This window comes from Bombina bombina, chromosome 6, assembly GCF_027579735.1.
Source record: "Bombina bombina isolate aBomBom1 chromosome 6, aBomBom1.pri, whole genome shotgun sequence".
NCBI classification, from domain to species: Eukaryota; Metazoa; Chordata; class Amphibia; order Anura; family Bombinatoridae; genus Bombina; species Bombina bombina.
In genome coordinates, this window is record NC_069504.1 from 1,118,227,227 (window position 1) to 1,118,242,230 (window position 15,004).

General features: G+C 40.6%; 1 protein-coding gene across 15 annotated transcripts in view; it reads left to right on the plus strand.

The window, feature by feature from the left end:
* Positions 1 to 15,004, plus strand: part of PPFIBP1 (PPFIA binding protein 1) — a 650,864-nt gene that overhangs the window by 536,327 nt on the left and 99,533 nt on the right. For all 15 annotated transcript variants that reach the window (XM_053719064.1, XM_053719065.1, XM_053719067.1 and 12 more), the window contains 3 exons: positions 2,812 to 2,962; positions 8,844 to 8,955; positions 9,137 to 9,225. In XM_053719064.1, coding sequence (XP_053575039.1) covers positions 2,812 to 2,962; positions 8,844 to 8,955; positions 9,137 to 9,225 — 352 coding nt within the window. The remainder of the gene's footprint in view (positions 1 to 2,811; positions 2,963 to 8,843; positions 8,956 to 9,136; positions 9,226 to 15,004) is intronic.

A 15,004-nucleotide genomic window follows, 5' to 3' on the forward strand; every position in this document is an offset into this window, starting at 1 on the left:
GCTACACATGAAATTACATATTGTGCTTATTGCCTCCCTTAGTGCTGCACTATCCTCATATTCATTTGCTACATGTGAAGTTACATATTGTGCTTATTGCCTCCCTTAGTCCTGCACTATCCTCATATTCATTTGTTACACATGAAGTTACATATTGTGCTTATTGCCTCCCTTAGTCCTGCACTATCCTCATATTCATTTGTTACAGATGAAGTTACATATTGTGCTTATTGCCTCCCTTAGTCCTGCATTATCCTCATATTCATTTGTTACACATGAAGTTACATATTGTGCTTATTGCCTCCCTTTGTCCTGCATTATCCTCATATTCATTTGTTACACTTGAAGTTACATATTGTGCTTATTGCCTCCCTTAGTCCTGCACTATCCTCATAATTATTTGCTACACATGAAGTTACATATTGTGCTTATTGCCTCCCTTAGTGCTGCACTTTCCTCATATTCATTTGCTACACATGAAGTTACATATTGTGCTTATTGCCTCCCTTAGTCCTGCATTATCCTAATATTCATTTGCTACACATGAAGTTACATATTGTGCTTATTGTCTCCCTTAGTGCTGCACTATCCTCATATTCATTTGCTACACATGAAGTTACATATTGTGCTTATTGCCTCCCTTAGTCCTGCATTATCCTCATATTCATTTGTTACACATGAAGTTACATATTGTGCTTATTGCCTCCCTTAGTGCTGCATTATCCTCATATTCATTTGTTATACTATCCTCATATTCATTTGTTACACATGAAGTTACATATTGTGCTTATTGCCTCCCTTAGTCCTGCACTATCCTCATATTCATTTGTTACACATGAAGTTACATATTGTGCTTATTGCCTCCCTTAGTCCTGCACTATCCTCATATTAATTTGCTACACGTGAAGTTACATATTGTGCTTATTGCCTCCCTTAGTCCTGCACTATCCTCATATTCATTTGTTACACATGAAGTTACATATTGTGCTTATTGCCTCCCTTAGTCCTGCACTATCCTCATATTCATTTTCTTCACATTAATTTACATATTGTGCTTATTGCCTCCCATAGTGCTGCACTATCCTCATATTCATTTGCTACACATGAAGTTACATATTGTGCTTATTGCCTCCCTTAGTCCTGCACTATCCTCATATTCATTTGTTACACATGAAGTTACATATTGTGCTTATTGCCTCCCTTAGTCCTGCACTATCCTCATATTAATTTCCTACACATGAAATTACATATTGTGCTTATTGCCTCCCTTAGTGCTGCACTATCCTCATATTCATTTGTTACACATGAAGTTACATATTGTGCTTATTGCCTCCCTTAGTCCTGCACTATCCTCATATTAATTTGCTACACGTGAAGTTACATATTGTGCTTATTGCCTCCCTTAGTCCTGCACTATCCTCATATTCATTTGTTACACATGAAGTTACATATTGTGCTTATTGCCTCCCTTAGTCCTGCACTATCCTCATATTCATTTTCTTCACATTAAGTTACATATTGTGCTTATTGCCTCCCATAGTGCTGCACTATCCTCATATTCATTTGCTACACATGAAGTTACATATTGTGCTTATTGCCTCCCTTAGTCCTGCACTATCCTCATATTCATTTGTTACACATGAAGTTACATATTGTGCTTATTGCCTCCCTTAGTCCTGCACTATCCTCATATTAATTTGCTACACATGAAATTACATATTGTGCTTATTGCCTCCCTTAGTGCTGCACTATCCTCATATTCATTTGCTACATGTGAAGTTACATATTGTGCTTATTGCCTCCCTTAGTCCTGCACTATCCTCATATTCATTTGTTACACATGAAGTTACATATTGTGCTTATTGCCTCCCTTAGTCCTGCACTATCCTCATATTCATTTGTTACACATGAAGTTACATATTGTGCTTATTGCCTCCCTTAGTCCTGCACTATCCTCATATTCATTTGCTACACATGAAGTTACATATTGTGCTTATTGCCTCCCTTAGTCCTGCACTATCCTCATATTCATTTGCTACACATGAAGTTACATATTGTGCTTATTGCCTCCCTTAGTGCTTCATTATCCTCATATTCATTTGCTACATATGAAGTTACATATTGTGCTTATTGCCTCCCTTAGTGCTGCACTATCCTCATATTAATTTGTTACACATGAAGTTACATATTGTGCTTATTGCCTCCCTTTGTCCTGCATTATCCTCATATTCATTTGTTACACTTGAAGTTACATATTGTGCTTATTGCCTCCCTTAGTCCTGCACTATCCTCATAATTATTTGCTACACATGAAGTTACATATTGTGCTTATTGCCTCCCTTAGTGCTGCACTTTCCTCATATTCATTTGCTACACATGAAGTTACATATTGTGCTTATTGCCTCCCTTAGTCCTGCATTATCCTAATATTCATTTGCTACACATGAAGTTACATATTGTGCTTATTGCCTCCCTTAGTCCTGCATTATCCTCATATTCATTTGCTACACATGAAGTTACATATTGTGCTTATTGCCTCCCTTAGACCTGCACTATCCTCATATTCATTTGCTACACATGAAGTTACATATTGTGCTTATTGCCTCCCTTAGTCCTGCATTATCCTCATATTCATTTGCTACACATGGTTACATATTGTGCTTATTGTCTCCCTTAGTGCTGCACTATCCTCATATTCATTTGCTACACATGAAGTTACATATTGTGCTTATTGCCTCCCTTAGTCCTGCATTATCCTCATATTTATTTGTTACACATGAAGTTACATATTGTGCTTTTTGCCTCCCATAGTGACCTGGACATGCCATTTGCCAAGTGGACAAAGGAGCAGGTGTTCAGCTGGTTACATGACCAGGGTTTAGGAAGCTATGTGAATAACTGTAAGCAGTGGATCGTGTCTGGGCAGACTTTGCTCCACGCCTCTCAACATGACCTCGAGAAGGTAAGAGATAAATACATGGAACGGAACTGCTGAGTAAAAGGGACATTACGGTCAAAATTTAAATGCACATAGATGAATTAAAGGGACGGTAAACACCAGAATTGTTGTTGTTTAAAAAGAAAGATAATCCCTTTATTACCCATTCCCCAGTTTTGCATAACTAACACTGTTTTATTAATATACTTTTTACCTGTGATTACCTTGTATCTAAGCTTCTGCTGACTGCCCCCTGATTTCATTTTTTTTGACAGACTTTTATTTTAGCCAATCAGTGCTTACTCCTAGGTCACTTCACGTGCATAAGCTCAATGTTATCTATATGAAACACATGAACTAATCCCCTCTAGTGGTCAAAATGCATTCAGATTAGAGGCAGTCTTCAAGGTCTAAGAAATTTAGCATATGAACCTCCTAGGTTTAGCTTTCAACTAAGAATACCAAAGCTAAATTGGTGATAAAAGTAAATTGGGGAGTTGTTTAAAATAGCATGGCCTATTTAAATCGTTAAAAAATCTTTTAATAGAAACTTATTTGCAATATACATGTACTAGCAAACATGCTTCTAGTTATCACTGTTTTAGTGTTAACATATTTTTCTGCATGTTCATGTGAAGCATAGCTAGATATTCTCAGTGCACCAGCATGTTAAATACTACAGCTGCTCAGAGCACCAGTGGGACTTGTATCATGTCAGCAATTAATAAACTGAGTCATTACCAGATGGTACAAGCACCTTACACTATCTGGGCAAGTGCTGTGTTTAAAATGCTGGTGCACGGTGCATACTTAAATACACTTTTGAAACCACTATAGCTTTTATTAGACACATTTTGGCTAATACATGTATATTACAAAAATGTTTCTATTCAAAACTGAAATGCAATCATCTGGATTCCAATTTTGACTGGCATGTCCCTTTAACTAAGGAATTCAATGAAACACAGGAGCAGTAAATAAAAACCTAATTCCTATGATGCACAATAAATATAGTGTAATAGTTCCTGCTGCCACAAAATATCCACTAGGCACAGTCTTTTGAGATCCCATGGATGTCTGCTTAAATGTTAAAGGGATATGAAAATGAAACATTTTCCTTAGGATTTTAGACAAAACATATAGTTTTCTATCTAAAGGGGAGGAGAGTCCACGGCTTCATTCATTACTATTGGGAATTAAGAACCTGGCCACCAGTAGCAGGCAAAGACACCCCAGCCAAATTCTTAAATACCTCCCCCACTTCCCTCAACCCCCAGTCATTCTTTGCCTTTCATCACAGGAGGATGGCAGAGGAGTGCAGGAGTAGTCTCTTATGGAGGGTAGTACTCTAAGCATTGGGACTGGAGTTTTAAGTAATTCTGTCAGCCTCTCAGTGAGAGCCTGGGTGAAAGTTAGAGTCCAGAGATGCAGGGAGAGTCTTTCTGCTAAACCATCCCAACTCATATTAACAGCTCCATAAGCAATCAGCGTTGACGAGTTACGCTGCCTGCTTTCTTCACTCAAGTCCATGTCAAGAGCGAGGCTACTAACCTGTCACAATTTAAGGGCCGTGTTCCTGTTCCATGGCGTAGATTCTGGTAAGATAGTTTCATATTTATTAATAATGATAACATAGAAGACAGGGTCACAGTACGGTGGCTTTTTATCTTTACAGAATCAAGGGTTAATCCTGGAAGGGGGATTAATGAACATGCAGGGTTTATACATGATATTGTTTATTGTGTCATTGCTGCGTAATGTGCGGAGGCTCTGGCAATGTGTGGAACTTTCAGTTTACTTGCTGGAATTTTACGCAGCCATTTTTGGCGTGTTTATCCCTAGTGCAGGGGCGGTTCTGCCAGGCATTCCATGTGACTGGGTGTGTCTATCTATCCTTCTCTGTTGATCTGTGGTGCAGCAGACGTAGTGTTTTCTGTAGTCCGGGTCCTAGGAGGTGGTGAGTGCCCCGGCCATTGGTGGTATAAAGGTGCCTTTTTGTAAATTGTTAGTCTACCCAAAAGCGCAAGCGATGGAGGACTGACGCATTGGAGGGCTCTCCCTCCTTAACATAGTCTCATTCCTGTGTTTATTGTGAGGAGGTTCTGGTAGATCAGCCTGCTCAACTATGTTCCACATGCCTTGATAAAGTTACAACATCTAAATGTAAACGGATGTCTAGTACTACTGAGCCGTCCACCTCTGAGGGTTCTTCGTCCCGGTAGGTGCGTTCCCTACATTCAACTCCGATTGCACATTCAGCGACCTGGGGTCCAACCGTTACTCCTTCGGGAGAGATTCATTGGCCGTCAGACTTTGCAGACTAACTGGAATCAGCGGTTTCGAAAATGATCCATGCCTTAACCACGTTCTGCTAAGCGCAAGCGTAGGGTTCATAATAGCGGCCCGGCCCAGGGTTTGTCCACGCCGATGGAAGGTCCAGAGGCTCTATATGTTGACAAGGCCCACTCCGACTTTTCGGAGGAGGCCCCTTCTGTTTCGAAGTCTGTGTCATCTAAACCTCAGAGGGCGGAGGAGCCTGGTTATAGGTTTAGGATGGAGAATCTGCGCTATTTGCTACGGCAGGTGCTTGCTTCTCTGGCGGTTCCGGAACCTAAGATACTCGAGGAACCTGGGATTCCTAAGTTTGACAAGGTATACAAGGACAGGGTAGTACCTCCAGTCTTTCCCAGTTCCCGTTAAGATGGCAAATATTATTAAGAATGAATGGGAGCGATTAGGTTCGTCCTTTTCCCCTTCTTTTTCCTTTAAAAAGCTGTTCCCCGTTCCGGACTCTCAGCTTGAGCTGCAGGGGACCATCCCTAAGGTGGATGGGGCTATCTATACGCTTGCAAAGCGGACGACTACTCCTCTCGAAGATAGTTTGTCTTTTAAGGAGCCCATGGATAAAAATCTGGAAAACATGTTGCGAAAGATGTTTCAGCACACGGGTTTGTTTTTCAGCCAGCAGCGGCCATTGCGGCGGTCGCTGGAGCTGCAACTTATTGGTGTGAATCCCAATTCTTTCATCTGTGATGCCAATATGCAAATTATTCGCCTGAATGTTAAGGTGTCAGGTTTTTCTGTTTTAACGCGCAGGGCTCTGTGGCTAAAATCTTGGTCTGCGGACATGACCTCTAAGTCAAGGCTGTTGTCCCTGCCTTTTCAAGGGAAGATCCTGTTCGGTCCAGGATTGGATTCGATCATATCCACGGTTACGGGAGGCAAGGGAGCTTTCCTATCGCAGGATAAGAAGGCTAAGCCCAAGGGATCTGCTTTTCGTCCCTTTCGTGCGGACAAGGCCCAGTGCCAGCAAAAGCGTACCAGTCCAAGGGATCTTGGAAGCCGGCTCAATCTTAGAACAAGTTTAAACAGAGCAAGAAGCACACCGAGACGAAATCGGCATGAAGGGGCGACCCCCGATCGGTCTTCAGATCACGTAGGGGGCAGATTATCTCTATTCTCAGACGCATGGTTGCAGGACTTTCAGGACCCTTGGGTTCTAGAAGTAGTCTCCCAGGGTTACAGGATAGGGTTCAGATCCCATCTGCCCGGGGGCAGATTCCTCCTGTCAAACCTATCTTGACCAGAGAAGAGAGAGGCCTTTCTAGAGTGTGTGAGCGATCTCGCCTCTCTCTGGGTTATCGTACCAGTACCCCTAGCAGAAAGGGGTCTAGGGTACTATTCCAACCTTTTTGTGGTTCCACAGAAGGAGGGCACGTTCCGCCCGATTCTGGACCTAAAGTGTTTAAACAAGTTTCTGGCTGTTCTACCGTTCAAACGGTTGTGTGGATTGTTATATGGGAATCTGGTTGCTTATATCACTTGTTCCTAGAATCTTGTTACACAGGTTTTAGGTTCTTGGGTGCACCTATATGATCATTCCTTTAACACCACATTGAGATTAGTAATCAAGCACTTTTGTAGTGGAATCCCACAGCACAAGAGGATTCACACGGAGGATACACGCTTAATACTTAAAACATATCGAGGAGCGAGCTTACTGGACGGCTGTAAGGTCCAGAATGCGCATATAGCACTTTGGTAGTGCTAGGAGACTTGTGAGTACCATTTTTGATCACAGATTTCACACGAAATTTACCAAAATACTACACCATATGGGCGCCTTTTCCTTCTTTCCTGTTTAGATATCATCTGTGTCTGTGACGCCACGGCCCTTTTGGAAACTAGGCTGCCAGACGACCCCCACTTTGGTTTGGGACGGATTGTTTATGTAGTATCATTCTAAAAGGCGATATATATTGTACTGGGTTTGAGTATTCCCAAAGTGGGAGCGCATCTACCACGAACTTTCTAGTTTGTTCTTGTATGTACATTTTTCCACCGTTACCACTTCTACCTCGTGTAGAGGCACACATCAAACAGGAGCAGGCCCCGGCCATTCTGATTGCTCCTTCATGGCCGCGGAGGACATGGTTTGCAGAAAACTGCTGTCACAGGGCCCGTTTCAACATCGAAATCTAGATTCTCTGAGGCTGACTGCGTGGTGATTGAACGCCTAGTCTTAGCCAAGAGAGGCTTTTCTGATGGTGTGATTGATACTCTAATTCAGGCAAGGAAGCCAATCACTCGTCGCATCTACCATAAGGTGTGAAAGACTTACTTGTCCTGGTGTGAAAAGCATGTATATCCTTGGCATAAGGTGAAGGTATCCCCAGGATTCTGTCCTTTCTCCAAGATGGTTTGGAGAAGGGTCTTGCCGCTAGTTCCTTAAAGGGACAGATTTCGGCATTATCAGTCTTGTTGCATAGGAGACTCGCTGAGCTCCCTGACATCCAATCTTTAATTCAGGCTTTGTCTAGAATCAGGCCTGTCTTTAGACAGTCGGCTCTGCCTTGGAGCTTAAACTTAGTCCTTAAGGTTTTGCAGAGGGTTCCGTTTGAACCTATGCATTTCGTAGACATTAAGATTCTGTCCTGGAAGGTTCTCTTCCTGTTGGCTATTGCATCGGCACGCAGGGCATCTGAACTAGCTGCCTTACAATGTGATCCTCCTTATCTGGTGTTTCATGCAGATAAGGCTGTACTTCGCACTGGGTTGGGGTTTCTCCCCAAGGTGGTATCTAACCGTAACATCAATCAGGAAATAGTTGTTCCTTCTTTGTGTCCTAACCCTTCTTCTTCAAAGGAGAGGTTACTTCATAACCTGGATGTGGTTCGTGCCTTGAAGTTTTATCTTCAAGACACTGCTTGTTCACGTGTGCCATATAGATAACACATTGCTCACCCCCGTGGAGTTATTTATGAGTGAGCAAAAATGTGCTAAAATGCATTTCTGTAAATAGCACTGAGATAAGGGGCAGTCTGCAGAGGCTTATATACAAGGTAATCACAGCAGTAAACAGTATATTAATACAACAGTGTTGGTTATGCAGAACTGGGGAATGGTTAATTAAGGGATTATCTATCTTTTTAAACAATAATCATTTTGAAATAGTCTGTCCCTTTAAGATTTGAGCTGCTTTATAGCCAGGCAGTTGGTGACCCTTCATCCCCACCCTTTATGTTTGCCGCATATATAAATATTATAGTGATTTGTTTCCCACAAGACCTGAGATTAACTCCCTTGCTACTAATGAGCATTGTATAGCAAATGTGAATACAGTGTGCCCCCAAATTTTAACATTGTGAGCTTGGGCGAAGCATAGATGCGCCCCAGTTTTTATTTCTATTTTAATCTCTTCACTTCTATGTGAGAATGTGTAGAACACACACCGTTTAATAAATGTATAATTAAACAGCACTTGTATTTTACTTTTCAATATTTAAGAGTTGCCATATTAAACCTATTGAGTGTTCTTAGAATTATAGCTTCATTAAGTTTTAATTAAAGTTCCTTTTTAAGTCACTGCTGTACGTATGAAGCAATAACTATGCATTTACTGTAGGAGCTGGGAATAAAACACCCGTTGCACAGGAAGAAACTACAGCTGGCTCTGCAATCCTTGGGATCGGAAGAGGAAAGCAGCTATGGGAAATTAGATTACAAATGGGTAACAAGTAAGTTCCTTTTATTAGAATCTTATAGACATCATTAAGTTTATCATTCACTTATGTTGGAGAAGATTAAAAAACATTTGGCTTGTTTACCCCAAAGAGAGTCGTTCTTATCTTTATAAATATGACTCAACTCTTGGCTCGGACTATAAAGTTTGCTGTAACCATTTTCTGTTTCCTTAAGGATGGCTGGATGACATTGGCCTCCCACAATACAAAACTCAATTTGATGATGCAAAGTTGGACGGCAGAATGCTTCACTACATGGCTGTGGTAGGTAACTGGTGTCTTCATAACTGTGATTAGCAGATTATCCACACACAGTATGAGAAATAAAAAGCAGCAAAGTGACAGTGCTGAACTGACCAGGCACACAGTCATTATCTACAACTGTTCACCTCTCTAAACTGATTAGGCTTTTTCTTTAGGAGTATTTACATTTCTAAAGTTTACTTTACTTTACTTTCCACACTAAAAAGGATATTGTAAGGGGCTGAGTGAGTGTGAAAAAAAGACCGTTATATGAAATATCCCAACGATCCATATTACTTTTTCCTTTAGGACTTTGAATTTATATTATAGATTATTATTGGTTTATCTTCTGTGAAATTCTGTGAAAACTTTGAAAAGCCTTCAATACACTTTCTTTTTTTCATTTGTTTATAGTCTTCTCTTTAGATATTAAATACATCATTCAAACGGTTTTATGCTTTCAAACATGGCACTTGAATTGGAGAAGCTTTGATAATAGAGTCTGAAATCGTGAGCTGCTTTCAGTGACTTTGCATTGAAATTGTAATGGTTTTGCCACTTGAAGATACTCTCTGAGTTATGTTCCTCACTTGAGATATTGTTCTAAGATCAAAACATAATGGAAAGTGACATTCAGTTGGGGGCAGAAGTTTAAACACAGCTAACCAAAATATTTTGTAGGTTTTCTAAGTGAAAACAATAACCTTTAAAGGAATGGTAAATCCTAGCGTTTGTGAAACGCTAGGATTTACCATTGGAACAAATAAAGGGGACTTTCAGTCATAAAGTAATCCTTCATGCTGAAAGTTCCTTTATTTGTTTGAAGCGTTCACTGCACTGAGCACCTCAAGCAGCTTACGGCAGAACACTATTTTGCTGAGAGGTGACGTTTCCACCTCTTAGCCAATAGCCGTGCGGGCTATCCAGCTTGGCTCCAATTGGAGTGCATGGCTATTGGCTAAGAGGTGGAAACGTCACATCACAGCAAAATAGCGTTCAGCCGCGGGCTGCCTGAGCAGATTAGTGCAACAAACGCTTTAAACAAATTCATGACTGTGAAAGTCCTCTTTATTTGTTCCAATGGTAAATCCTAGCATTTCACAAACGCTAGGATTTACCATCACTTTAACAGAACCTCTGCGCACACTTCAGTAACATCACCTCAGTCCCCAAACACTTGTTGTAGCCTCTAACAGTACAGCTAGTTCAGAAATATTGTTAGGTTGTCTCAGGGTGGATTTGATTTAAATCAAACTGATTTCAATCACAATTTAAATCACTAGTCCGTAAGGCTTGATTTAAATCATAGTTTTCTACATAAAGACTAATTCTTGCTGGTATAACTTTAATATGCAAGTAGATGAAGATTTTTAGAATAACAACTTTTCATATTAGTTTTTTTATCCCCAGTTTAATAGGTTAATCAATATAATTCATATTTGGACAACTTTTCTGTTGTACTTAGGAAGGAGAAAAATAATCATTACCTTAATAATAACAATGTAAATAGATTTATTCAACTGAAACAATAACTTTACAGCATATGTTATTTGCTTAAACAAACATCCATGTTTGTTAACTAATTTGGCTAAACAAGATATATATATATTTTAATAAACTTAGACTGTCAGCCCAGCCTACACATGATAAACTTAAATACTGTCCTCTGTAGCTCACTCGTCATCTTCAGCTTCTTCTTTGTTCATAATCTGGAAAAGAAAAACAAGCGTTCCTGCTTTATCGGGTCCCAAACGATTTCTCAATTTAGAATGAATGAGTCTAAAGGAAGAGAATATTCTTTCAACGCCTGCAGAAGAAGCTACTGCTGTTAAAAGTGAAATCATTACTTGAACAGTCTCTAAATCCAAGTGCTTAAGTGACTTCCACCAGTTCACTGGTGTGACTTTCTTTAAAATATCTTCAGGAAACATATATTTCTTGAATGGTTCCCCCTTAGCTTTGAAGTTTATTATAGTTGGCATTACAGATGGATGATTGCTGGATACCCATGTCATAGCTAACTCCTCTTCCTCAGCACTTAAGTTTTGACCCTGATACTGGATATTGACAATATTTGCCAAAAAATGAGCTGGAGACGGTGCTTGTCCCAAATCCGATTTAAATCCAAAAAATCAGATTTAAATCCAAAAAATCAGATTTAAATAAAAAAAATCTGATTTTTTTTATTTTTTTTTTTAAAAAATCATTGATTTTTATCCACCCTGGGTTGTCCCATATGCACATCATGCTCGAGATCAACTTAGATTTTACCAATTATATTTAAGTCCGGGGCCTACGAATGCCATTTGAAAACCATAAAGGGACATTAACTTCAGTGCATAACTACAAAAGAATAGTAAATAGTCACTATGTTAATGTATTTCATCCTGTTCCTGCAGCTCTTTTCATATCAGTTTTCCTGTTTTAATAGCCTGAAGGTGCCAGATACTGAAGCTCCTCCTCTTTGTACTGGGAGTTGCCATCTTGGATCTCAGGTATTCTCACAGCCTGTGACAGAAGCAGTGCTCACTCACAGATCAGTAATACAGCTGTTTAATGTGCCAGATACTGAATCTCCGCCTCTTTGTACTGGGGGCGGCCATCTTGTATCTCAGTTATAGTCACAGCCTGTGACACAAGCAGTGCTCACTCACACATCAGTAATACAGCTGTATAATGTGCCAGATACTGAAGCTCTGCCTCTTTGTACTGGGGGCGGCCATCTTGTAGCTCAGGTATTCTCACAGCCTGTGACAGAAGCTGTGCTCACTCACAGATCAGTAATACAGCTGTATAATGTGACAAATACTGAAGCTCCGCCTCTTTGTACTGGGGCGGCCATCTTGTAGCTCAGGTATTGTCACAGCCTGTGACACAAGCAGTGATCGCTCACAGATCAGTAATACAGCTGTATAATGTGCCAGATACTGAAGCTCCGCCTCTTTGTACTGGGGGCGGCCATCTTGTAGCTCAGGTATTGTCACAGCCTGTGACACAAGCAGTGCTCACTCACACATCAGTAATACAGCTGTATAATGTGCCAGATACTGAAGCTCCGCCTCTTTGTACTGTCGGCGGCTATCTTGTAGCTCAGGTATTGTCTCAGCCTGTGACACAAGCAGTGCTCACTCACAGATCAGTAATACAGCTGTATAATGTGCCAGATACTGAAGCTCCGCCTCTTTGTACTGTCGGCGGCCATCTTGTAGCTCAGGTATTGTCTCAGCCTGTGACACAAGCAGTGCTCACTCACAGATCAGTAATACAGCTGTATAATGTGACAGATACTGAAGCTCCGCCTCTTTGTACTGGGGGGCGGTCATCTTGTAGCTCAGGTATTGTCTCAGCCTGTGACACAAGCAGTGCTCACTCACAGATCAGTAATACAGCTGTATAATGTGGTAGATACTGGAGCTCTGCCTCTTTGTACTGGGGCGGCCAATCTTGTAGCTCAGGTATTGTCACAGCCTGTGACATAAGCATTGCTCACTCACAGATCAGTGATACAGCTGTATAATGTGACAAATACTGAAGCTCCGCCTCTTTGTACTGGGGGCAGCCATCTTGGATCTCAGGTATTCTCACAGCCTGTGACACAAGCAGTGCTCACTCACAGATCAGTAATACAGCTGTATAATGTGACAGATACTGAAGCTCCGCCTCTTTGTACTGGGGGCGGCCGGCGGCCATCTTGGATCTCAGGTATTCTCACAGCCTGTGACTAAAGCAGTGCACACTAACAGATCAGTAATATTGCTCACTTTTTTTACAGCTGTATAATGTGCTTCAGGTTAGTGTGCATGATACATCGTGTGAGCTTTAAATTTTTGCAAAAATGTACAGCTCCTGATCATGAACACTAACCGGAAGCACAGAAAGTTGACAACCTCATTGGTATGTAAACGTACACTGCTGCTGTCACAGTGTGTGAGAATACCTGTGCTACAAGATGGCGGCGCCCAGTATGAAGAGGAGGGGCTTAACCTTTAGGCAACATTTCAGGGGATGAAATAGCAACACAGCTTTAAAGAGAGCAGCAGCAACAGGAGGGAATCAGTAGCCCAGTGACTAGTAACCATTCTAGTGTAGTTGTGCCCAGCAGTTTCATGTCCCTTTAATCTTCTGATTCTTGAGTTGTGTTTTGGATCATTGTCTTGTTGGAATATCCAATCTCATTCAGCTTCAGTTTTTTCCCTGACTGTGGCAGATTAGCTCCCAGTTTTCATCCATTCTTCCCTCTACTCTTACGGTATTTCACAGGCAGCTACGCAATCCCAATGCATAATGGATGCACGCCATGCTCAGTGGCTGGAAAGGCGTTAATTTCTTTAAATGCTTATCCTTTTTTCTCTAAATGTACCTTTTAATGGTTGTAGCTGAAGAGCTCTTTTATGGAAAGCCTCTGGCGTATCTGTGTGCTGTGGTGTTTTGTGATGCTCGTGCATTGCCTTCCTGAAGAGGGATTGTCTATTACCCTGAACAAGTGAGTGGGGGAGAGGTTAAAAGGACATGCAAACCATTTTAAAAATGTTCAGGGTTTACTTCTATTATCAAATTTTGCTTTGTTCTTGTGTTATTCTTTGTTGAAGAAATATCTAGCTAGGTAGGGGAAAAAGTGCTGCCATCTAGTGCTTTTGCAAATGTATAACATTCTTGCAAAATGACTTCCATATAGTGCTGCAGACGCATTCAAAATCCTGAACATAACTCCCTGCTTTTCAACAAAGGATGCCAAAAGAACAATAGAAGTAAATTGGAAATTTAGTTAAAATGATATGCTCTATCTGTATCTTGAAAGAAGAATTTGGGTGTTTATGTTTCTTTAAGGAGTCAGTCTTATGACCGCTTCTTCCAAACTAGCTGTTGAGTGTTTAAATAGATCCCTTTGTCTTTACCTTAAATAGATCCCTTTGTCTTTACCTTAAATAGATCCCTTTGTCTTTACCTTAAATAGATCCCTTTGTCTTTACCTTAAATAGATCCCTTTGTCTTTACCCTATCTGGTAATTAGCCGCACTGCATCTTGATGTTCTCACTTGGTTTTTAAGAGATCATTTGAATTGACAAAGAAAACAAATGTTTTTAGGGTTATTGTTTATATACTTCAGCAGCGTTGTCTGATAATTTGTTACTGTAAGAATTGTATTCCTATTAAAGGGACAGTTTACACCTTAGTCATCTTAATGTCTTACTTTAGATTAAGTTGCAAATAGAATCCTGCACCCTTTCTATTTCATGCAGCAGGAACAGTAAAAAAAATATTTTAAAATGAATAGTGTTTCTGGCCAGTTGCCAAGCTCTGCCCACTGATGATATCATGATCTGGGCTGCATCTAGGCACTCTGCTGAATAACATTGACAGTCTGTTAAATCCATTTTGTGATTGGATGCCATATGCAGCCCAGATCATGATGTCATCAGTGGGCGGAGCTTGGCAGCCATTTCAAAGTGACCAGAAACAATATTAATTTTTTTCATGTAATTGGCAAGAGTCCATGAGCTAGTGACGTATGGGATATACAATCCTACCAGGAGGGGCAAAGTTTCCCAAACCTCAAAATGTCTATAAATACACCCCTCACCACACCCACAATTCAGTTTTACAAACTTTGCCTCCCTATGGAGGTGGTGAAGTAAGTTTGTGCTTGATTTTCTTCTGTGATATGCACTTCTCAGCATCTTGAAGCCTGATTCCTCTCAGAGTACAGTTAATGTCAGAGGGATGTGAAGGGAGTATCACCTATTGAATTCTATGGTTTTCCTCACGGAAATCTTTTCATAAGTTCTCTGTAATATTTAT